Raw genomic sequence first — 27127 nt, 5'->3', positions numbered from 1 at the left:
ACATCGAGAACAAAGGTAATCTGATGCGTTGTGACAAGTCAGATGGTAATCAACCCTTTACGTCGCCAAATCGGAAATTAGGTACGCATGAGCGCTCGCGGGTTAACCCCACTTCTCGGGGTCTTTTCGGCCCCGGAGACTCGGCCGGGGCCTTTTCTTTGAATATTTAACAAGTAGCGATTCACATGATCAACTAGTGAAATTACAGAGGGGACATTAGCTTAGTATACGAAGTTAGGTTTGACAGGTTGTTTTAAGAATAGTGGTCGCTATTGTGACCAAAATCATTATATATGAACATCGCAATAAATGAAATGATTAATCAAAATAATTAAATAGTCTGAAATTGTTAAGAAACTGAGAAAACAATATCTATACTGAAAACTAATGTTTTCAGTAACTAAATGATTTATTTAATAAGTTGATGCAATAGAAACATCGATTTATTAAGAATATGATGCATCATCATCATCCCAGCCTATATACGTCCCACTGCAGGGCACAGGCCTCCCCTCAGAATGAGAGGGCTTGGGCCATAGTTCCCACGCGGGCCCAGTGCGGATTGGGAACTTCACACACACCATTGAATTGCTTCGCAGGTTTGTGCAGGTTTCCTCACGATGTTTTCCTTCACCGCAAAGCTCGTGGTAAATTTCAAATGTATCTCCGCACATGAATTTCGAAAAACTCAAAGGTGCGAGCCGGGGTTTGAACCCACGACCCTCTGCTTGAGAGGCGATGGGTCAAACCACTAGGCCACCACGGCTTACAATGCATAGATCATCGTTTTTTTATGGATAAAATATCGTTTCGTTCAAAACCTACAATATCTAATTTAAAATGATGAACTGATCCGGCTGATATCGGCCGTGGCAACTGCTTCAACTCAGTCGGTGTCGATCTTTTTCTAGTAGGCACTGCGGCGTGTGCGGCGCGAGTATTTCATAATGTCCTATCTTTGTTAACAGACAAATACTCAACCTAGAATTTCAGCACTAAGCAGTGTTTCCACCAATAATGTGCGAGGATGTGTTACAAGGGATGTGTTTTTCATTAACCAATAGAAAGGCTTCATTTACCTCGCCTCACTCCGCTCAGCTGTTTCCACCAGAGATGTGCTGTGCCGATGTGTAAATATAGCGTTTCTATTTTGATGTTGATGAAATCATATTCCTCGCAGCACATCATCATGGTGGAGACGCTGCTTTAGGTATCTACTCATTTAACTCGTTTATAGCATCTTACTCGTGTCAAGTTTAGGGCAGGTAAAGATCGTCGATTCTGTCAAAGCTTTGATCACGTCCGAAACGCGAGAGGCATCGTCTTGCTCAACTTCGGAGTTTGTAATTTGGATCTTCTATAAGTAACACGAACTTAGGTTGAAGGCCGATTTACGTTTAACGGTCTAATAACGATGAATCTAATTTTATAGGCTCAAAGTATCTTTTTGTTAATTGAGAGAGTTGTTTGCAAAGCGAAGTAATAAATTGAGAAGTAATTATTGCATCTTTGGTCAAGTAATAAAGTAGGAGAAAGAAAATTGGAAGTATGTAGGTACGGCGTGTATTTTTTTGCAAACACAAAAAGTAACCAGACGCTGGTTTTAGTGATGTGAAGCGATATTGCAATAATTTTTAAGTTTAGAACTACCAGATCGTATTTTTTTTTTGAATTTTCTGAGCAACAATGTATTGCAAACAATAAATTGAATTTGACACTAGAGAGAAGCGGATCTGTGGTAGCTGTCACGTCTGCAATTCCTATTCAAAGCCGCGAAAGTCATGGTAAATTTGAACTGTGAATTCGCACATAAAATTTGCAAAACCCAGGCTCGAACCCACAACGCTCTGATTGAGAAAATATCATCATCATTTCAGCCGTAGGACGTCCAGTGTTGGACATAGGCCTCCCTTGGATCTCCAGTTACTTAGGTCTTATTATTTGCTTTACACACCGGACATTAGCCCAGCACCCACACATATTCAAAGCTAGCTAATACCTACACACTGTACTTGAATATTTTAAATAATTAAAGGCGACCCTATGTAAACACACATTCCTGGGCGCGTAGGCGATGACAACGTCTTAAAATATGGCCGCCCTTTCTTGACATAGACTGACCTCAACCCTAGCCCCAAGGTTCATTATAATTAATAAATGACCCCCTCTTGGACCGGGGAAGGTATGTGGGCTTCGAATTAATAACAAATTGTGGCAGGCGGCTGTACGGTAACATACTGTAATTAAAAACCGTGGACTAACTTTGTACCTTGAGGTAGGAATCATTATAAATAGCAACTATGAATAAAAAACTTAAGAAGGGCTTATACTTATGTAGGTAGTACTATAAATTGTGTCCGTATAAACAGACATCCGTATAAACGTTTCAAATTAGTAAAATGATATAAGTCCGTATATACCGAGGTATTCACTTTGTTATCTGATTCACACGTTTCCGGTTTATTTACCGTGGTAGCTGATCGCATGAACAGAAATATTTAGAATTATTTAGAAATATTTCCCCTTTACACCATTTAAGATTTTTTTTTAGAGTCAATTAAATAAACCATCACGATAACAATCTTCGTAGTCGCAAAACTTGGCTGCACACCGGCGCCTATTAATTACTTAAATTTAATTCATACGAGACCCACGCACCACTATTTACATTCAAAAACGACCCCGCCCGCATAGGGAACCCTTGCCGGGAAACTTGGCTACCCCAAGACGCTAACTCCTAAGTAGACTTTCTTTGATAGTGCGCTTCGGCGACTCTGGATAAAGGCCACGGGGTCGATAAGTTTTGATCTGTAATTTTATAGCTTTGATGCCACCCCTAGACCGGCACTCGCTGTGAATTGTGGCCTATTGAACTCTATCTCAGCCGCTTTGTTCTGCAAGAAACCGCGACCATGTTGCGGTGAAGGTATGCCATTAACTTTAGATTTATGTCTGTTCATATCAACCAGCTACATTTTAAAAGGACCTTGCTAATCTGCTTCCACGTTCAAGTAGTAGTAATTGGTTGTACTTTATTGTTATAGGCCTCTACAAAGTAACGCCAGAATAAGTCAATTAGGTACATTTAAAGAAAGAATATTTTAACGAAAATACAAACTGAGACATGGATACACAGAAAAACCAGAAATAGTGACCAGCACTGGGAATCGAACACAGGTCCTCAGCATTCCGTGCTGCGTGCTATAACCCCTACACCACTGTTGGACAGGAATCTAGACACGAATTTTTCCTATGCATACATATCTCAGGTTGCTTATTTCTACTTTGCTACTTAAGCAGCAGCACTAGCGACATCTATGTGGCGTCGACAGACGTCACACTCTTTCCAATCCAGCACAATGCAAGGATTCGATTCCAGTGCTGGTCTCTTTTTCTGGTTTTTCTGTGCCTGTCTGTATTATGTCTCAGTTTGTATTATCGATATGGTTTCACGGGATACCCGTAAAAGTAACAAATTTGGAGTTGAAATAAAAAATAAAAAAAGACTCCAAAAACCAATCAGAATATTTTAAGATTGAGACGAGCACGAATGACCTTGACAGCGCTAATCTTTACTCACACTTTGCCTATGAATGAAATAATATTGCACTGTCAATACTGTCATCCAAAGTACACATGTACGAGTATGTATGCAAATTTTCAGCTTTATCGGAAATCAGGAAGTGGGTCGAATTTAACTTGCAAGATTTGACCCGCATATACATAACTTTAGATAAATACATTATACATTGCAAGTTTGTGCATTAAACAAACTTATAAAAAAAAACAATGACATCGGGGGCGAAGCGCACATCCTGAGCTCCAATAAGGAGGTTAGGAGATTGCAAAAAGGACTTTCACAAGACTTTCACCAAATTCACCAATCTCTAATAAAAGTCAATCAATTTCGTCTAACGCCTGTTTAAAAAAAGATTCCTTACTGTTTGTCAGCGTTTCCGTTAAATAGTAGAGAAAAGTCACGCAGTCAAGCGAGAAGTTCCTAAGACGCGATAATAAATCTAATGAGCGAGTACAAAGATCAGCAGTCCCGGGAAGAGGAGGATTAGCCTTTATCTCGGTGCACGTAAAGCGGTGATACCTATATGAGTGCCCCTTTTATTGCATTATACGGGGAAGGGTTGCCCGGCCCTCCGTCTCACGGCCTAGCGTCTTACGAATACGGGAAGAATTTATAAATAAGTTAAGCGAGGGCCCGCCTTATTCTTCGCCTACTTTGTTTATCATATTTAAATTATTAGAGTCAGATGTGGAACGTGTACCTAATTGCTGTACTTTGTTAAGATAATGTACCTTTGGCGCGACTCCACTTTTGTTTTCTTGTTTTGGAGCGATATAAATTCACAGGAGGACGTCGGTAACGCCCAACTTTCGTGTTCTGTTTTTGTGCGGACGCTCCTTTTGGAGGGAAATAAAATTTGTTATGCAGCCGTTTGGAGGCCGTAGGTGCTTTAAGATAATACGGCAACTTCCCGCAAGTTGCCGACAGCCCGGAAACTTTGGGCTTCGGCGGCGGCTATGGTGTATCTTATCGTGGAATAAATACATATTTAATAGTTCACGAATATCTTTAAAATTTAAAAACATTTATTAGAGAACCTGATATGAAGCTTAAGGTTCCGGGGTCAATCCCCAACCGGGCCAGGCAGATATTTGTATAAATAATGTGAATGTTTGTTACCGAATCATGGACGTTTAATATGTATTAAAGTAGGTATATTTATCCGTTGCCTAGTAAAATTGGAATCAATTGTTTCATGATATTTATTTATTATTTATTGATATCTACGAAATTCTACGCATCGCTCTAGAATTAAACAAAGCGATGATATTAGATAACAAAACAGTCATTACAAAATGTTTAAGATATATTAAAGAAAGCAACACGTTCATAGATTTACCATTATTTTCTGCCATAAATCAAATTTAAGTGTTATTTCATTTCCTAAGGAACCCTCGCATGCGGCACACGCGTCGAACGAATAAGTAATTGAAATTTGAGACTAACTTTTGATTTTACGGAATGATTTCACCCCATTCCTTTTGAAATTATTATGAATTTCCCTTCGTTCTGGGACAGGCACGTCTTGAATAAATGGCTTACCTTTCATGCCTGCCGGAAAGTATACAGCGGAACTGTAGCTCGTTGTTGACGTTGGTATTTACATACAAAATGTATTCTCTTGGATGACTATTGGACAATCTAAATACGGTTCATTTGTACATTTTGTTGTTTATGTCAAGATTTTCCTTTTTTTTTTTTTAGTTAAAGCCGCGGGTTTTCGGTGGATGCAGGCCGCTTCCAACCGAAGCAACTGGAGGTTTATGAGGGAGGCCTTTGTCCAACAGTGGACTTCCTACGGCTGATATGATGATGATGATAATGGAGGTTATCAGAAAAAAGTAGCTAGAGCGTGTAGGAAAAGATAGATTATACCAGATCATTAAAAGTTAATTTAGTTGGTTAGCTTCACTGGAACACCTCTGTAAATGTAATTCAGGATTTTTTCAGTAAATACATGCAGTTGCTTGACAAATGCTTTATACATTATACGATGTTCAAAGTGTTAGAAACATTCTGACGAAAAACTTTTACAAACCAACAGCTAAAATATTCCTGAAAGATTTTAAAACAGCTTGTAGATTTCAGTTTTTTCAATAACGTTTCCAAAAATCCTGCGCATTCCCGAAGCACCTTTTACAAAGCCTCATCAAATAGTAAATAAGAAGATACTATCAACAAATGCATGGCTACATATTTTTCTTATCTGCAACCAGCCTACACTAACAATTTCGTACGTTCTTTTGAAAACAAAAATAAAGTAAAAAGTACCTACTACTTATATTATCGGACAGATAAGCCAATGAAACACTAAAGTGTTTATAATATTCATGACTCGAACATAATCATGTTGTTACCAGTTAGGGCAATATCTTTCAATCCAAACTACACCAGTCTACCATCGAACTAGTTTCCGATGTGATTCGTCAAGCATCGAGATCCCGCAACTACTGCCTCGGGCTGCTTTGTAGCAAAATGAAACGACATCTTGTAAACATTGTCGTGATCTGACTGTTTTTGTTGACAGGGTGATACTGAGGTGACAAAATCAGTTTGCTGTCGACACTCAACTGTATTGTTTAATTGTGGTCGTACCTTACTTACACATTATTATTGCATAAGTATTTTATGTTTGTGTGTACGAGTAGGAGAGTAATTTCCGGACTATTGAATTTATTTAAAAGATGTTCTACGTATAAAATGCTATATTATCATTTTCTTAAAGATGAAGAACGCAACAAAGAGCTATTACATAATCCACATAAGTACCTAACTGTTAAACATGTTAAATTTAAATGTTTGAGTATGGTTATATACTACTCACTATCAATGGGGTCAAAAGATATGTATATTTTTTGTGTGGAATAGGGTAAACAAATGGACACCTGTGTCATTTGTCTTATTATACTCAGCGGCACAAAATTTGGCCCACTACATACAAAATTACCTATTACTGCATACATTTGAGGGCCAAATGAGTCTTGACTAACTTATTAATTCTGACGCTCCGAGTGGCGTTCGATAATCAAAATTTTAGTATCAAAACCGGAAGTCATCAGAAATTTGGTAGATAAGTATTTAAATGGTGGTAACATGAAACCGCTCCCTTTTCCTTCCCGTTCCCTTGCAATGCAACATTATTCGAGCGTGCGAAGAGCGAACAATATCTCAAAGCACCAGCTAACAGGTAACGGCTATCACAAACGCTGCCAGCATCCTTTATTCGGCGATTAAAACTCGCTACAAGCAGCAAGATGTCTACAAGACCAATAAACAAGCCGGGAACGCGCAAACGCCCGAAGTTTCGAGCGCGCGTAGAGTGCAGAGGATCCGTAATGAGGGTTAGAAATTTCGGCACATTGCGGCCCAAACCGCACCCGGCATCTTGGCTTATTATTAATTCCGTAAGACGTGGCCCCGATGTCCAGGACGTGCGCTGAGATTTGAGACAAAAGTCGCAGGGGCGGAAGGGACCTTCTCCCCGCCAGGGTTTCCAACCGTAATTTTTTATCGTACATAAACAACGAAAAATGTATTCTTTGGCCTTCAATAATTACAATTCCAACGATTACGCGTGGCGAGATAAAATAAAACTTTCCATGTAGCATACCCAATAATAGCCTAAGAGTCACTACAGATGGACTGCATTTTAACTGCAACGCAATTGCAACTGCCGACGCCCATACATTTCAATCGCAACTAGCGTGCAGTTTGCGGGCAGTTTTGCTGAAATTTGCTTAAAATTATATATGACAAGTAAGCAGCTGATCTCTCTATCTCGGTGCAAAAATCAATTTAATTTACAAAAGGTTGCATAGAATAAAAAATCACGTCTCAAAGTTTTTTATATACCCACGCGTCTGATCGTGTCCTCGCATTTGGTACTACAGTATTTGGTAGTAGACTATAAAATCTCATGTTCGTATCAATACGATTTGTACGGTTGGCAACCCTGCTCCCCGTCTCAAGACACGTACGCGCAGGATTTACAGGTGGTTTTAATAACGCTCACCACTAATGTTGCGAGATGAATACTTAATAAGGATCATCGGGATACGAGTTGACTCTGCTTAATGAATGCGTGATGGCGTCTTGGCTATGTGTAAATAAATAAATTGTGTTGGCTAAGGTCCATGGAACTTACGCCGTGAAGCTAGCGCTTTGGTCGTGCTTAATCATAACTTAGCAAACTTAGAGCATACTCATATGTATTTTTTAACTAACTTCCGAAGAAAGAGGGATTCCTCATTTTGATTGCGTATTTTTTCATGTTCTACAAAGTAGTAAAAAAAAGCCCAAGTTTTGTGTGAGTCGGACTCGGACATAAGCAAAAAATGGCAAAAAAATCACGTTTGTTGTATAGGAACGCCCTTTAAATAATTATTTATTTTACACTGTTTTTAGCATTTGTTGTTATAGCGACTACATTTATTATAATCTGTGAAAATTTAAACTGTCTAACTATCACGGTTCATCAGATACAGCCTGGTGACAGACCGGCTGTAAGGCCCTGTTTCACTACTCTGTATTTAGTTCCTGCTATTTTATACCACAGATCTGTGATGCCGTCTTTGTTTAACTGAACAAAATAAACAGAGAAAGCATCTTAGATAAGACAATAGGTACAATGACTCTTTATTAAACACCACAATATTAAGCGGAACAAAGACCAAGTACAGGTTATTAAAAGTAGGTACCAAATTTAACAGTACAGATAAATAAAGAAAAAAAAAGCGAATAGACGGATTTTGTTAACATTTTGAACAATGCTTATAAGATACAAAACTTCTCTTCTTTCTTATTTAAGAGTTACACTCTTGTCGGTCTGCCTCCTTGACCTTATACGACATGACGGGTACCTCCTCCTTTATTTGCTTTGTACCTATAATCAAACAAAACATAGATATGTATAGATTGTAGTTGTCCGATTATTTTCCTTCAATTTGGACTGCTGTTTCAAGTTTACTTTTTGGTTCGATTTGGACCCCGCACATCGTTTGTTTTTAACTTGACCGCCTGTTCCACGCCTGGACCACAGTCCAAACCGTTACTTACAAAGTGTGAATCCCTTTAGAAAGGCGTCCCTGTCTCGGGTGCTCTCAAAAACTCGTTAGAGCAAGGAGGGTCACGTCTCCGGCTAAACTTAGCAGAGTTGATGCGAGATACATTGTTGCAATGGGTTGCTTGTAAAAATTTGGCCGCAGTCTTTAAGGTTGAAAATAGTATAAGTATATCTATACTCTATCCAGGTAAATATTTCTTGGCAATTATAGATTAAGACTTAATGGATACCAGAAAGTGGACAAAAATGGTTTGTAATTTTTTTAACCACCAAGATAAATAAAAGGTTGTAAATATAGAGAACACTTTTGAAAAAAAAATTTAGGATTCTGGAAAATTCTGGAATTTCAATTCAGTTGCGCTGGACCTAATGGTTCACGAGAACAAAAACGTGGGTAATCTATAATGTTAGTTGGATTCTCCTTAACACTAACATTAATTGCGTCTTCAATAATAACATTGTCTTCAAACGCAAACTCCTTACAATATCCTAGGTCACAATTTCAAAGCAATAAACTTTCATCCCCATACTTGTTAAAAATCCCATTTCGTACGCTACTAATTAAAATGACACTTTGTGCTCTAGGGCTGGAATACTTTGCACCCCGTACGGGTAGAAAAATTGCCAATTGCGAACGAAACGTTCATCGTGCGAAGCAAACATACGAGCGATTTTGGCCAAGTAGCCGCGTGGGAGTACTTTGGGCAGATAACGTGCGTAAAGTAGGCAGATGTAATTGATTGTATTGCTTTTAACGATTTTACTAAGACAGGTATATTTTGGACGTATTTCTAATACCGTCGCAACGTCACAAAGTAGGTTTATCACTGTATTGTTATTAAAAAGTAAAACATCTTAAATTTCGTATTTAAAAAAGATGGACGTCAAACATGCCACTTACAAACCTAAGATAAAGAACTTTCCTTTTGGGCCTTGCCGCAGTTGGGTAAAAGTATATGAAGGTTTTTATTTTGACAGTAGTGTAAAAAAATAAATTTAAGGATAAACGCAAAAAAAGTTTATTAATGTAGCAATATAATGAAACTGCAATTAAAAATCAAATTTTCAACCTATTTAATAAAGTATTTAATAAAAAGTCACCGAGCTATTTCCACTGCTTCAAGCAACATTCCACTGGTTCGATTTAAGTTAATACAGCTCCGCTCCACATTATCAAACCAACAATCTACTATTTCCTTTCTAAGTCCACTTCTTCACCTCAAGCCCAATACTCGTAAATAACAATTAGTCGTTATGTTTCAATCGGCAGCCGTACATTACTCGGGCCGTGAAATATCGTCCGGCCGGACGCCGGAAAGAAATATCGCCGTCAACGCCGCGCTGCTCGTTCCGGCTAGTGGTGAGAAAAACTATTTATCGATGAAAGTTAAACAAGTCACGATTGGTTGAGTACTTTAGTGTGAAGCATACCAAACACGTGTTGTTAAAAAACGAGTATTGAAAATTCCCAAGTTTGCCCATTTCAAACGTACAATACTAGGTAATCCTATAGAGATAGAGGTATTGATTAATCATTATTTTTGCTAAACTATTCATCCATATTTAAAAACATTTATTTAACTTGCAACATTCATAATATTTGTGGTTAGAAAAATTACAAACTATTTTTGTCCAATTCCTGGAATCTGATTGAGGTGAAATGTGTAAGTTTGATGACAATATAAATAATGTAGTAGTAAAATTCTGGTGGTCTGGCCAAGTTCGTCTCCACTGGAGGGAACTCGTTAACGGCTTAAGGTATCGACTCGACACTTGCTATATATAATTTAGATGACAATTGCAAGTACAGTCAATTAAATATGTACAGTCAGCAGAAAAGCTTACAATAAAAATTTACTTTCAAATATTTTTTTATCGATACTTGTTAAGGGTAGGCCCTAGCTAATGTTTTAACTGAACAAATCGGCGTGTAAGAGACCGACCGCCCGCCGCGCGCTTAATCACTTAGCACCAGATTAACGATAAATTTATCGTTCGCGCCAAAAATGCGACATAATGTTGCGCGGGTGTGCAGGCGTGAAAGAAAGTTGTAACTACCTACTCCGGCAGTTTTAATTTATTTTAGTTTGCGCCCAAATTATGTGTACCTATGAAGTTAATTTATGAAATAGGGTGACAAAGGAGTAAGGCATGTAACTATATAACACGGAGAACAGATGGCCGTTGCAGCTGAAAAGTTTTCGAATGGAGACTGCGGATCGGCAAGCGCAGCGTGGGACGTCTACCAACGAGGACGAATTATCTGGTTAAAGCCGTGGGTTCACGGTGGATGCATGCCGCTTCCAACCGAAGTAACTGGAGATCTATTGCGGAGGTCTATGTCCTATAGTGGACGTCCTATGGCTGATATGATGATGGTAATGATGATGATGAGGCCTGCAACGCTAAAGTTTTGAAGATGGTGTTGCCAGCCTAGACAGAAATGCCCATGCACCCGTAATTTTACATTATTCGCTGTCATTATTCTCCATAACGGAATTAAAGCAGTGCAGGCACTGCTGCTTGGCGACAGGATTGGCGAGTAAGACGGTGGTAACGATTCGGACAGACATAAAAAGAGAACACAATTCTCTAAGCGTTTGCAAATTTCTTCCAACTTCGTTCGAAGGTCACTGTACGAAGCTTCTACTTATTAAAAAAATCTGCTTAGCAAAAACATTGTAAGCAACTTAGGACAGTTTCTACAAAAGCATCATCCATCGATCACGGACTCAAAGGACATTCTTGGACAAACGAGCTGGCGAGGGTCCGGTGAAGAAACCCTTTTGTTGCCGTAAGATTAATGTGGATAAGAATTGGGGAGGTAATAATAATTCGCTGTAATTATAATAAATAATTTATATAGACTACAAAAAACTAACAAAAAAAAAATTGTCTGAAAGAGATCGTTTTTAAGCGATAAGACCGCGTATTTTCTACCCTGCAATTTGTGTCTATACATATATAATTTTTGTACTGATTTGAGGTGTGCAATAAAGAATATAATTTGTATTGTATTGTGATGATGATGATGATGTGATCCTGTTATCCCGTACTAGGGACATAGGGCTCGTAGAAGAGTTTTCCATTTGGCTCGATCTTGCGCGGCTTCTTCCAGCTCTTCCCAGCCGAGACCAATTGAGCCAGCCTCCTTCTCAACTGATCGCCTCCACGTGGTCCGAGGACGTCCTGGCCGTCTTCTGCCAGTAGATTACCAACGGAGATCCATTTTATTTTGTATTGTACCTATTGTAAAATATTTTTCTACCAGTTTGAAGTAGGTGCAGTACCTGCCAGAGGTCCACTTCGGCTGGCTCGTGCTGAGGACACTATCACTCTGAGGGATTAACCACGCTTAGTTTTATTTCTATTTTTTCTATGTTCATAGTAGGTATGCCAGTAATTTACAAAAATTTGATATAAATCTAGTCTACGGGATAGGTACTATTCTAACCAAGAATATTTCTCTACCAGTGCTGCTAATACATAACTTGGTTTTGTAAGGTTAACATAGGAATGTACCATGCGAATAAATAGACGAAAAATAAAAACGAACGACGTGTTCTTTAGAAGATTTTAAATAATGGAAAAACCTATAGCAATTATGAAACTTATTGTTTTGTATGCAGTTACGCAGTTTACTTAGTTAGGTTTAACCCCCTGTAAACACTTTTCAATATTCCGTTGTTAAATTGTTAAATTTTTCAGTCGTATCCATATAAATCTCAATACATCCTTTATCTAGAAACAGGACACGACAATCGTATTTGTACGAGGTCATTCGGCGATCAAAGCGATAGCCAATAAATAAATAGTTGATTTGCTTCGTAAATAAATAGTGATTCGAATACTTTTGCGAGCATTCCTTGAGGGCGGAGGGTAATCGGTTTGTTTTAGACTACGGTTTGTTTGATATTAAAGGTTCGTTACGAAATAATTGAAATTTAATGGCCTTGAAATTAAGATCATCTTTTTAAAATATAAGTATCGTCTAATAAAAAAAGCTTAATCTAAAAGTTAGGTACTCTACCTAGTTTTTTGCTTCTTCGATCGATCGATACCTACGTAGGTACTATTCGTATTGGATTTTACGCTATCATTAATTAATGATGTACAAACACGGCACACAAATACGAATAAATTCGTAACTTGGTACCTAAAGTTAATTTTTGATGGACTTAAAAATCTTGGTTCTCAAATGGCTGAACTTTTATCATCATCATCATCAAGTCAGCCGAAAGACGTCCACTGCTGGACATAGGCCTCCCCCAAGGCTCTCCACTCAGACCGGTCTTGTGCTTTCCGCATCTTAACCAGGCCAGACAGCTCGTCTCCCGGTCCGCGGACGCCATTCGAGAACCTTCTGACCATCTGACCCCATCGGACATCAGTCCTGCGAGCAATGTGCCCCGCCCACTGCCACTTCAGTTTCGCAATTCGGCGGGCTATGTCGGTAACCTTAGTTCTACTGCGGATATCATCATTTATGATTCTATCCCGCAGAGAAACCCCGAGCATGGGCCTCTCCATAGCCCTTTGAGTGACTTTGGGCTTCCTCATGAGGCCCTTCGTTAGCGCCCACGTCTCAGATCCGTATGTCATCACTGGCAACACACACTGGAACTGGCATTGGAACTTTTATGTAGGAGGAAAAATACTTTGTCATTGGCGACTTTGCGCCTTCTAAAATGAAAGTACATAAAAATATCGTTGCTGATACAACAATACCGCGTAAGTCCAAAATTGGCTATGTGACGTTTTATATGCCATTCGGTAGATTATTGGGTACATTTTATATTAGGGGCAATTTTTGACTTATGCGGCATTGTTGTTTACTCGTAAGTGACGATAATTATGTTTCTTATGATACAATAGAATTTAAAAACAACTATTGAAATTAAAAAGCATAACACACACACACACACATCACGCCTGTATTCCCAAATGGGTTAGGCAGAGCACACGAAACGTTAGGTTACCGCTTCGGAGCCACTTTTAGCAATTTTAGGTCGACTGTACCTTGTACCATCAGCCAAATATATGGTCTACCACCCTAAAGTTGATAATCGTTTGCATGTCCTAAAACAATAATGCCAATAGACGTGTCTGTCAACTTGAAAGTTCGACTTTAGCGATAGGTATATGGGCATTTTCACTAAAACATGTACCTAGCAACGGCATATTTAAGGAAAAGATAAATAATGTCAGTTTTGTGACGTTTTATTCCACATTAACTGAAGGGGAAAATCGTCACAAAACTGACAAATTTTAACTTTATATTCATTTGATAGGAACTTGTTTAAAAATTGATAGACCACTTATTTGACTGATGGTACATAAGTCACACAAAAAAATTTGAAACTTAACATTGTAAAATGATAAGACAATAAAACTGCACATTAAATAAGAACAACTTTAATTGAAATACTTAATAAATTAAGCCATTATTAATATTACTGAATTATGGAAACTTATTTTTTAAAGAACAAGGACAAATCTACAAACAGCGCCATCTAAGCAAAACACTGGGAACTACGTCGACATCTGTTTGGCGAGGGTAGTCCACTTCGCGAGGGTTGAATACGATAACTCGTCTTGGTACCAAATGGAGTGTTTCTAAGTTTCACGTTTGACTCTGTGCAAACGAAAAGGAACTATATTACTTAGGAGCTAACTTACTTTTATGAATGATTCATAGTGAATCGGCATTTGTTTTATTTATTTATTAACTTTAAATGGCTATTCGGTATGGAATATAGTGTAGATAAACTTGCCAATATTATAATTAATCGGAACGAACGTTGGAAACCTTAAATTCTACTAGAAACGGGGTAATATTTTGTCGCATTTTCTCCGCTAGAGGCGCTAGTGTAAAAGAAAAGGCAGTATTCAAGGACAATCGAATCCCTTTGTCCCATTTTGAGGGTCTATAGAAGTCGTTACATCGTGTACTTCTGCGCAACAATCATTTTCCTTATTCGGCGAACAATCTCGAAAACATTATGGAGATTATTGAAACGTTCTGAAAGGTAATTCTACTTTTATACGTTTCTTTGTATTCCTTACCTTAGTATTTGATGTGATTAGGGATGAGATGAGCATGAGCATAACAATGTCATGTTATTTTTATCTTTATGTTAGTGTTTGATTTTGCAAGACAGATTATTGCGTATTTTGGGTTTATAAGCGAGGTTGAAGGACCGTCGCCATCATGAATACCGGTGCTGTCTAGGTTACTTAGAAATATCTGAACAACTGCGTTAGTGAGCGTTCAGATATTTTGAGCAACTAGATAGGTATCCAATATATAATAATAATAATAAATATCATGGGACACTTGACACCAATTGACCTAGCCCCAAACTAAGCAAAGCTTGTACTATGGACACTAGGCAACGGATAAACATACTTATATTGTGGCTATTAGTACACTAAAAAAAAACAAGTTGTTTTACCTAATATCTACTATGCGAAGTTTTTAATCAATAGATAAAAATTAGTTGATGTTAGTAGTTGGTAGAGATCACCATACATTACTTTTAATTTAAATTTTACTAATAAGAGCAGGAGCATACAACGCAGATTAGATATTTTTTTAACAATGAGACACCTGAAATCTTTCAGAGTATCATTATCAGGACAACACTTAAATTGGCAAAAAAAGTTCAGTTCAAATCTCGTTTAAAATTAGGAGCCTTCAAACACCACGTAGTTGACGTTATCAAAGTTTGAACAAAAAAAAAGATTACCTAACTAGCTGATGATATCTTACTATAATGCGAATCAAAATGTATTCATTGGATGCAGACAGTAAAGTGTCATTATTAAGTTCATACGCGCCTACGTTTTATTACTAAAACATCTCGCTAAAGCGTATTGTAGGTGTTGCTCGCTGAATAGAAAATCAGTTGTGTGTGGTCCAAGAGTTAAGCGGAGTTTGCCATTGCTTTGTCTCTTTTTTGAGTAGGAAATAAGAACTACTAAAAAAAATTACTTTAGGAAATTAGAAAAGTATTTTTTTTATTTCACTAAGATCTCGTTTGTCAGTGAGCTGAAATAAAATCAGTTTAATTTCAAACATTTTCTTCGTTTTCTTATCTGGTGGTTGAAAAATATGTAAAAGTAAATAAATATGGCCAAGGCCTTAAGCGGCCGGATACTGGTGAGTTTACCCTAGGTGAATATAGCGGCTGTGAAACAAGAGTGTAAGATAAGACCAGTGGCTGTATTTCTAACGCCTAAGCGCTCGTGCTTGCATTTACAATCTCTTTATACCTTCATTCATCACCATGTGACAGATAGAAGTGTTGAAAACGATTGTGACCCCGAGTGCGTGGGCAATAAGAAAGAAAGAAAGAAAACATTTATTTGGGAAAATAAGGAATACCACGCAAGGTCTCTTACCATCAGGTGATCCACTTGCTCGTTTGCCATCCAGTCGAATAAAAAAAAAGGAATGAATGGATAAACACAAAAATAAAATAATTAAAATAGAAATAATAATAATAATACTTAGAATATGCATGTCACGAAATGCCTGCCTGCCGGGCTTAAAAGGCCTCGTTACGTAGTATCTTTTATGTAGGTAATCTGTATCAATAGTAACTAGTATACCTTGATGCAGGGCGCGGGGGGGTGCGGAGTGGCGGGCGGACTGCGGGGGGCGGTCGGCAGCTGCAGAAGATGGCGAATGCTGTACCCTTGCCGGGACTTGCGGGACATTCTAGAAGAGAAGACAGACGGAAACTGAACAATAAATTGAATAAGTATTATATACTTGAAGATAATTTTACTGCATTTGTCGTCATGCTGCATCCACGTCCTTGAGATAAAGCCAGTTACTTTGATATTCCACTACATACGTGCGAAATAGCTAGATGCGTCTGTGCGACACACTGAAAACCAGTGCTGCGGTGTGGCGCTTGTCTGAGCTTTTCGGCACATAAGTAATGTATATTTAGTATAAGACAAGTATCATGTAGGATAACCTATAGAAATTAAAGACAACTTGAATTTCATCGGTATCATGAAATCAAAAATACGTTTTGTTTTTACCTGAATACATTAGTTTAATGAAATGTATTTGTATGAACATTTATATTAGGCAAACTGGTATTACAGGATATATACTGATATTTTAATCGGTATATGCCGATAATTATAATTACGGTATACTACGTAGTAGTACAGTATCATATACCAGTTTGAAGCCCGGTCTGTGACTAGTCGCTATAAACAAATTTTTGTTTGGCACAAATACTTTACATCAATAGTTTCGTATACTCGTAACTTCTCAAACTGGTAACAAAACTTTGAGTTAGGCGACTAATGTCTATATTGAAAAATGACGAGGTATAATAATGACGATTTTCCAACCATAAAAAAGTCGAAGTATAAAAATATCGAGTAATAATAACGACGACATAAAAAAATTACGAAGAATAATAATGTCGAAAAGGAATTAAGACGAGGAGGTATAATAATACCGATTTTCAAACATTAAAAAGTCAAAGTATAATAATGCATACATACATATATACTTAAACACATACAAACATCCAAGACTCAAGTATCTACTACAAACATTTGTGCTCATCATCATCATACAAGTATTAGCAAAAAATGATCGGTTCTGGCACTTCGCCGGACGCTACCGCGGCACGCTCGCTTTGCTCGCTCGGCTCGCGCACTAAGGGTCACAGTTCTACCTAACACTCCTCCTCGCTTCGCTCGTCGTCGTACCTAACCGTACCTGACTTAGTAGAATAGGTAGAAGCATCGAATTAAGGAACTGATCTATTTATATACATCGACAAAAATCTGACGGTCATTGTTATATGTCGACCTTTTTATACATCGACCAAAATAATTCTAGTCTTTTATTTTTCGACATTATATAAGATCTTGACATTTTTATACCTCGTCATTTTTCAATATAGACATTAGTTGCCTAAAGCCTTATCTTATTATCATGTCAAACATTGATTTCATTTTCTTAAGTCCTCTTGATCTAACTTTTTCCCGTCTAGCTTACACCCCATGTAAATGAAAGAGAGAGGAGAGCGTTTTCTTGAGCCCAATTCACAAGCGATCGTAGTACTATTGCCGGCCCGCTCTAAATTATTTTATTAGAAAAAGATGGGTGTAGAGCCTCATGCTACCTTAGTGAAAATTTACTGCGGCAGTAAAACTGTACAGAATGGGTGAATCTGTCTATTATTTTATTAATTTGTTAGTTTCAATAGGAGTAAACAGTAAATTGTAGAGCAAGTGCATAAAAAAAGGTATTTCACCCGAGAATTTTATTAGCGAGGGTTAATAGTTAAGTCGAAGGTTAAATAAGTTTATGGTCAAGTTCAATAACTCTGCTTTTCACTTCAATTGCGAGGACAATAAACAGGAACAGTGGATTTTTTTTTAAATTACAACTTTTCTTTTATTTTTCGTACGTTGCTATGTTGCTATATTTACTTACTAATATTACTTGTTAAAAAATAAACTTTATTTTTCAAACTTTTTTGTTTATGACTATCGGCGCCTGATTGCCTTGACCTTAGATTAGACGAAGATTTTACTTTACGGAGATTTTGCTTTATGTACTAGAGCATAAAAAAATAGCCAAGATCCAGCAAAAATACGAGGGTTACGAGTATGAGAAGTGAAATAGTAGATTGTACAACGAGAGAATAAAACGAGCCATTTTACCCGACGCGTTCATATATAGCTAGTTCATATATAGTGGATAGACACGCCGAGGGGAAAATGGGTTTAATGCTTGAGTTTCTCTGCTTTTCACTTCGATTGAGAGGAAATTAAATAGCAACAATGGAAACAATTGTTCACTTGCTTGGTACCTTTTATTTTTCATGCATTGCTATATAATTATACATTTTTAGTTTTATTGATTTATTTTGATTGAGTTTTAGTTTTCTATGAAATAAGAATTAATAAAAAAATACAATATATAAACTTTTTTTTTGGCTGTTGATACCTGATCATCTTGGTCTCAGACGAAGATTTTACTTTATGCACTAGAGCATAAAACGTCATTTCATGTCGCCTAGATTCAGCATAAACACCAACTTTACGAGCATGAGAAGTGAGAAACATATCAAAACTTTGTTCTGTTCTAAAAGGCAAAGATAACAATACATACATAATATACAGTATTATTTACTCCCATAATAGTTATTTGTGCAACAAGAGAGCAAAGTTGTTTTTTGTTGCGAGTATTGATTTCAAATCCCGAGTAAGCGAAGGATTCTATAATACTCGCTACGCTCGTGATTCTAGGTTAGAATCCTGAGAGCAGCAAGGGATTCAAACACACGAGATGCAAAAAAAACTTTGGTCTCGTGTGACACATACAATTTTTCACCTCAGCAGCGAGAACATAATTTAAATATATTATTAACAACATTAACATTTGAAATTTACCACGAGCTTTACGGTGAAGGAAAACATCGTGAGGAAACCTGCAAAAACCTGCGAAGCAATTCAATGGTGCGTGTGAAGTTCCCAATCCGCACTGGGCCCGCGTGGGAACTACGGCCCAAGCCCTCTCATTCTGAAGGCCAGCAGTGGGACGTATATAGGCTGGGATTATTATTAAGAAACAAATATAATAATCACATTTTAAATCCTTACTCAAAAATGATACATACAGACGCGATTACATCTTTAAAAAGTCACCAGAAAATTAAGAATGCCAAACATTGTTAAAAAGCGGTAAGTATAGGTTTTGAATTCGGAACGAAAAAGTGTCCAGTAGGTACAATACATGAACAATAAACGTATAATTTATAATAAATGTTATTAAACCTTTAAATATGATTTTATTAAAATTAGATTGGTTACAAATTCATTCGAATTGACAAATATTTATTCCAACTGTAGAGGCAGTATACTGAATTATTTTATGAAAAAAAAAACAAGGGAAGCGGCTTTCGTGCAACGAGGTTGCATACTTTATTAAAAGATCGGAAAATTTGACATTTTAGAAATATTTTGTTGTCATGTAATTTATTATATCGATATATTTTTAATACCATAAATTTAATTTAAGATTGTTATAAACACATTTGATCCTATCTCTCGCTTTTTTCGTGTTGAAGTAAAAGTGACAGATCAAAGTGAAGTTAAAATATTTTCACCTCTCCTGTTCGGAAAGTTTAATTTTCATGGGCAGATAGCCGGGTGGAAAATTGCGTTTTCATCTCTAGGTGGAAAGTATTTTTTTTTAATTTTCGATTAGCCATATTCGGAGTCGAAGATAATTGAGTTACGTCAATGACAATTTTTTTTCACGTTTCGGCATGGCCATTTAGATGCACGTCGTGATCAAGGAGCTTATATACAACACTGGAGGTTGAACGCCGAACATCCGTTTAAAACAAGAAATTTGATCTTTATTACGTCACGAACATATTCCATCTCTTTCTTTAGTTAGGTTAAGAAAGAGATGGAATATATAAATAAGTAATAAAGGTCAAACTTCAACGCGTTCAACCTCCAGTTTTATAAGTAGGTATATAAACTACTTGGTCGTAACCAACTCGATTTTTTTTATACTCGGCCGAGGCAAGTGGCCAGGTCGAAAAGGTACCTACCGTTGGAGGTTGGATATAAGTAAATTCAGTTTACTGAATACTGAAATTCAATTTAATTATATTCTTATTTATCTGTACTGACTGTTTTACTTTCCTCACACGTCGAAATGAAAAGTAGAATGTCTAACTCGGGTGAAATTACCCATTTCCCCTCGAAATATCTCAGGTGAAATGGGTCACTTTCCACCCTTGGTTATCAATCTACTATTGAAATTCAGTGAGTTGACCCAACACTGTACTCAGCATTTAAAAATAATAGTTAAAAAGTTACTTTGTCTCACGGAGTGAGCAAAATGCGATTTTGCTCACTGATTTCTGATAGCAAAACCTGCCTGTTTGAGGTGCTGAGGTGAAAAACATGATTTGCAATTTTGCACTTGCGCTTGAGCAAGGTCTCGTGAAAAGATGAAAACTCGACGCATCGATTCTTAGTTATAATACTTATAATAATGAGATGCACGGTTTGATTTTCACCTATAATAAATAAGTAAACATAACATTTAAATCAATTGCTAAAAAAATATTCATTTTTGTTTACGAAATGATCCTATAAATCCCTACTGTTTGCTTGCTTAGAGAATATTTCCGGTAGGGCGGATATTTTTAGAGGGTAAGTATTGGCAGGAAAATTTTCAGCTTTTATTTTCTTTACTACTGCTGATGGATCTTTCTTCTTGCCAAATTTTACAATATAGGTCAACGGAAAGTATCCAATATTTTCCTTTTAAAGATGTGTTTTATATGGTTTTACAAGAACCACGTAATATTTAGTGTGAAACTTAGTATTATCGGATATAACTATATAACATACTATATAACATAATAATAACACACACACACACACACACACACACATTGCTATCGTACTTTTTACGTAGATCTGTGCTATGTAAGGTTAGATATACCACCAACATTATGTATTGCTAAGGTTAAACCTACATATTTTAAAAACACCTAAAAATACCACGTTGTTTAGGATCACTTTACGAAGGTTCACACAGACATCTATTTAAATAAAACGCTTTATCAAGGCTTGACCGAGTTCAAAACACCTACATTATTTTATTGCATACATTTCAGACGGGTTTCGACGTTGTGTCGTACCGCTACGAACTAAAACCGAATTTTCATAACAAAGTAGTAAAACTTTAGCTGTCCAACGCTGCCAAATAACTAACCATGTTTACTACGTTTAAGTTCAACTTTTTAACTGAATTTGGCTTATTTAATGTAACAACGGGACAGCGGGGTTTTAACATTTGACCGAATTACGTTAGCTCGAAGATGCGACTGTCCGAATTAACCATTGCCTGAATTAGATATAGCCGGTACTTACTTAATTACGACTTCTTTGAGTGTTTTTGGCAAAAGCACTCAAAGAAATCGTTAATCGCAAAAGGTTAGACTTAGTTCAGCGCATAAAGACTTGCCATAGCAATTCAACGTGGGAATGCTGCCTGCGTGATGGGCATTCTACCTAAGGGTCCAAATTTAGATAGTAATTTTTTGTTTAGCTATTTTAAGTTAGTTTTAGTTATGTTAATTTTATACTTAGTCCCTGTTTTTATACCTACTTTTATTGTTAAATAAAAATTTAATTGACGGTCTTATATATTTCTAAGGTACGTAGAAAAAATACACGTTCTGTATATTTTTACAGTACATTTTTTTATCTTCGAGACACAATATTTATGGCGCATTTTAGACGTAACATTTGTAAGGGTCATGAGACACTGTGTTACCAGAATTAAAGTAGAACTATTCTCACAAAATATCCTTTCTGCATTTAAATTAATCTTTGAAAACTGGAAACTCGTATAAAAGCAAGAGTGATTTGAATAAAAGGCGAAGTTTTGGAAATTTATTGAGATAATCCACTTTATTTCTCGGAAAATACTTTGGTGAACTCATAAAACTGGGGCTTCATTTTTACGTTGAGCGAAAGGGAGCCACTTATGTGAAGTTAATGCTGTGTTCCTTTCAGACGTTGTAATAACTATAAAAAATACGAGACATGGACATAACACTTAAGATTTAGGTAAGGGTCGAAATTAGCTTTATTATGATGTTTGCAGACAACATCCTAGCAAAATTAGGCTTCACTAAGTAACTGATTATAAATTTTAAATCCTTACTTATATTATAAATGCAAAAGTAACTCTATCTGTCAGTCTGTCTGTTGCCTCTCCACGCTTAAACTGCTGAACCGATATAAATTTAATTTTCTATAGAAATAGTATGAGACTCTGTGAAGGACATATACGTATAGGATGGTATTAGTCCTGAAATTTACAAAGTCGCGAGTAACAGCTAGTATAACGAACATAATTTTCGGGCATGTTGAAACTCAAAGGCGTGAGTATGAATTCGAACTTCCCTTTAAAAGCTATAAGTAGGTCAATACGGAACGGAACGGGTTATTGTTAAGGTTAATAGGCAAACTAATACTACATAATGAAATAGAATCTGACAAAAGCAATAAACCAACAACCCTACCCAAATAATGTTGCTCGATAACATTCGTAAAAGATAATAAAAATCGACGTTATACTATTTACGTTAGCTTATATCGCTAAGTCATGTAAAGACAGACGGGTTGCTGTGAGCAATTTATTGTTGAAAGCAAGTAAAAAGAAACAGTTGAGCAGCAGTGAATTGCCGCAAATACCCCTTATCCCACTCTGAAGCAAGCTTTAACAAGTCGTATCACAGTCTCTTTCAGAATAACGGTTTGTCGGAATGTAACGATGTTTTCACTTGGGAAAGTTATTAGGTTTATTCAGCTAGTAGCAAATGTTGTTTGAATAAAACATAGCACAAGATAATTTTGTTAAATGTTAAGTTTGTTTTTATTGATCGGTATGAGAAAAAGCGTTGAGAATTGTTTGATCATTTTTTCCGCGTTTTGTGAATGCTACTAACAATGAAGTATACCTCGTTATTATTTTATTTAATTATCTTAATGGCGGCCTACAAACGAGCAACGTGGCTTTTACTGTCTGTCAACACACAGCTACAGGCTAAACCACATTATCTATATACTCTAAATTTAGCAGAGGTATTTCTTAAAAATTTAGAGGTGATACTGATTAATTCTTGGGGGATAAAAAACTAAGTAAGTAGTCTGTTTTTTTATTTGTTCGCTAGGACAATACCTTGGGCCCGCGAGCTAGTCAACATCTATTGAATAAAATGAACATGTACAGGTAGTGAAGGTCAAGTTTATCGATATAAAGTACCTAACGTCTGATTTAATAATCATTTTGAACATTTAGTGCCTTATCCTGGCATAATTATTACAATGAAATAGAATAAAATACATTTGTAAATGAGGTATGCTCTGCTTGTTTCGAACCTATCTGTGGTTCATTGTCAAGATGGGCTGGAATAGAAAGCCAACTTGCATAAGCTTAGCTATCGTAAGGTCGCGGGTGAGCAAGGAAATTCTTTTAGTTCATTGATATGGACCTCCGCAAAGTAACGCCTGATTCAATAAATTATTTAATTCAAGACTTATCCGACTACTACTAATGCTACTGACACAGCTAATAACTACTACATACAATTTATTATATTAATTAAGCATAAAGGTTTCTACGACTCTCGCCCGTGCCTAAGCAAATGTGGAAACTGTTTGGCTTGCGAACAGAGGGGGCTGCTACGAAGTTCGAAAATCGAAGTTCGTATCGTACCGCCTCTCTCACTCTCGTATTAAATAATATAAGCGACAGCGGGACGGCAAGATACGAAGTTCGAATTTTGCACTCTCGTTGTACAGGACGGGATCTTAATTTAACGGCCGTTACAGCCCAACGTTGTCGTTCCTAATACAATAAGATAATCAAGCTATTTTTATTTCCTGTAACATAATATATTTATTATTAGTTACGTATTAACTTTGATACTTCGATAACAAACACAGTCTAAGAGGCGTTATTTGATATTATTTCCTTTACTGTCTTAAATATCACAATAATATCGTCGCTCGGCAGGCAAAAGTACTAAAGCGACACTTTGGGCTAAAATGAGTTATGCATATCACCAGAATCAGCGAATTTTTCTGCATCGAACTGTCTAGGTTTCAAAGCGATTGGAGCAAAATTTAACTTTTTTTTGGCGCTTTAGTCTTTCAAAAAACGCTAAATTGGGAAGCAAATTACTTAATGCAGCATCACTTTCATTATTTTCATTTTAGTACTGTTACCTTTTTTGCCATTTTTCGATTTACTGTCGTTCAGTCTTTGGCATTTTTCTAGTTTGCAAATGTTGGACGTTTAGTATTTTGTGCAAAAAAAAAGAAAATACCTTTGTCACTTCAGTAATTATGCCCTCCCCGAGTTGAAGTTATACACCTTTAGTCGTTTGGTTGTATTGATAAGAATTCATTTATAAGAATTTAGCTATTTGTTCTTAAAAACTAAAACATACGTTTGGCATTTTAGCCATTTTAACATAATATACAAAAACATACATTCAAATAGGATTAGCAGAAAAACTTCACGAAATATTATAGATTTGGTGAAATTAGTCATTACTCTTGACCTTTATCGTGTATTAAAAAAGTGTTTAGTATATATACGTAGTAAAATATCATTGCAATTCGATGTTTGGTATATAGAAAATCATATTTTCTTAAGATTTATAGCTTTATTTATAAATTATAATGATTATTATTCCTTAAAACTTTAAGTTCTTTTTATGTTGCCAAAGGATAAAAGAAAATAGTATGTATGTATGTAAACTATTAATTGTACAAAAGAAAAGAAAACACAACACAATTGACAAACTTTGAGATACTTGTACAAAGGCGGACTTATCCCTTAAGGGATCTCTCCCAGGCAACCTCAATAGTAAATCTATTTCAAAATTTTGTAGTTATAATTTTATCGCTACGGTTCTGTTTGCATCGAATAAAGATGATGTTCGGCCCTAAGTATTTGTAATTTAGAGTTAGAAGTTTTAATTTGTTTTTTATTAATGTTACATAAATAGCTTAAGTTTGTCCAGAAGGCCCCTCGAGTTGTCCCTGGCGCAAAGGTAGCCATCAAACTGGCCGCATTACCACGTTTAATGGCGATAGACAATCTTTGCACCAGGGAACGAATCCGCGCGGGCGTGAGCGTGAGACCCCCTTTCCGTAATTCGACGTCCCACTTCCCGAATGTAAACAATCGCCTCAAACGCAAGAGGAACAAAATAATAGTGCCGAATAATTCTGGCCGTTTTTGACCGCAAAATCCACCGCGGATTGCCGCGGACTATTCAGCTGAGGTGCGAGGCGGCGAAAGTACTAACGCACGTAACGTCCGACAGCAAACACTTCCCTTTCTGCCATGGCACTAAAGTTAAGCCATCTGGCCTTTTGCTGTCGGTTCGACAGAGGACCGGAGGCTCCAGAACGCAGAGGATGTTGGCGGATATTAAAGCCCTCTTCAGTATGTCAGAGAGCGTAGTAGCGCGGAAATTTTCCTGAACACCGACAAGAACTCAACGCGTGAAATGGCCAGGGTGCGTACCGGTGGCTAGGTATAACAACTTTAGATATATTATTGGTAGATATAACTTCAGTGGGTATAATGAATTATTGGTATAATCTGGAATACGTAATACTATTATAATAATAATGTGTTATGCCAAAAAAGTAGGTTAGGTTAGAACTGCGACCCTATCAAGAAACGAAACTGCCTGAAAACTAGGTTAGGTTAGAATTGCAACTCCAACGATTTCATAAAGAAAACTAAATTATATCTACACATTATACTACTAAATACTTATAGCATAATATTGTGAAATTATGTGTTATTTGTATACCGATCATCTTAAGCCCTGATGGCCATTTGCTTCCACCATGGAGCCGCAGATGCATTTATGAGGCACACAAACATCGCAGCCCAGGCGGAGAGCTACTGCCACCACAATGAGTCGTTGTCCAGAAGTATTTCCAAATAAGGAGCAAGCAAAGCCCATAACCACGCTCCCGCTTTGATTTTTGATACCGACTTCAGCCTGGCTAAATCCACCCTAGTGGCACACCCACCACAATTGCCAGAGCGTCTCTAGCCCCCACGTCATCCCAAACTCGTTATATCAGCGGAGCCGAGGCAGCGACGCTATTAGGTGTCGAGCCGTCCACCTCGCCAGTGCACCATGCACAAACGGAATGGTAACCGATGGGGTTTCATGAGAATTTTTAATTTTAAGAGACAAGGCCACTATAATAACTCCATGTGCTGATGCGAGGAAGACTGGCAAACCCACATTCTCCACACGCCTCAAACTGAGACCAAACTTGAACATGGGACTTGGTTGAATTTAGTAGTGACGGGCAGGCTTCCTCCAGGTCGCATTCTGTCCTTAAGACTATAGAGTCCAAAGTATATGAGGCCGGTGTGTGGGGGCCGTTCGCCTGATGACTCGGTAGCACCTCCGGGTCTTGAGACGCTTGTGTTCGAAGCATCCTCCCGCGTCCCGCACGTTAACTTTCCCTCGGAGCCGGATCAGTCCATTCAAGCCTTGCCGGTGAACTTGGAGGATGTGGTGCGAGCACTAGGGCCATTCCATAATGGGTCAGCCGTGGGCTTAGACGGAATTCGACCAGCTCATTTTCAGCTGGGTTTTGGAACACTGAGGTCACGATCCACAACACGCCTTTCGTCACGGAACCCGGAAATCCAGACTGTGTCGTCTTGAAGTAGGATCTCAAGAACGCGTCCAATACTGGCGAGAGGGATGTTCTGTTGGGCGAAGTGAAAAAATACCATTCCCACCCTGTACCTTTTTTACACCAGGTCTATCATTCTTCTCTAACCTGTCTACGGCGATTCTAAATTCTTTCGCAGGGGGTGCGCAGTAGGGAGATCAGCTTGGACCGCTTAC

The 27127-nt window shown here is 37.4% G+C and overlaps 1 protein-coding gene across 3 annotated transcripts in view; it reads right to left on the bottom strand.

Moving 5' to 3' along the window:
- Nucleotides 1-27127, bottom strand: part of LOC141428270 (uncharacterized) — a 323281-nt gene that overhangs the window by 286160 nt on the left and 9994 nt on the right. For all 3 annotated transcript variants that reach the window (XM_074088160.1, XM_074088161.1, XM_074088162.1), the window contains exon 2: nt 16257-16365. In XM_074088160.1, coding sequence (XP_073944261.1) covers nt 16257-16364 — 108 coding nt within the window. In that variant the 5' untranslated portion in view covers nt 16365. The remainder of the gene's footprint in view (nt 1-16256; nt 16366-27127) is intronic.

Source organism: Choristoneura fumiferana, chromosome 5, assembly GCF_025370935.1.
Source record: "Choristoneura fumiferana chromosome 5, NRCan_CFum_1, whole genome shotgun sequence".
In the NCBI taxonomy this organism is placed as follows: domain Eukaryota; kingdom Metazoa; phylum Arthropoda; class Insecta; order Lepidoptera; family Tortricidae; genus Choristoneura; species Choristoneura fumiferana.
The sequence above is the reverse complement of the archived record's forward strand: the minus strand, read 5'-3'. Positions and strand labels throughout refer to the sequence as shown.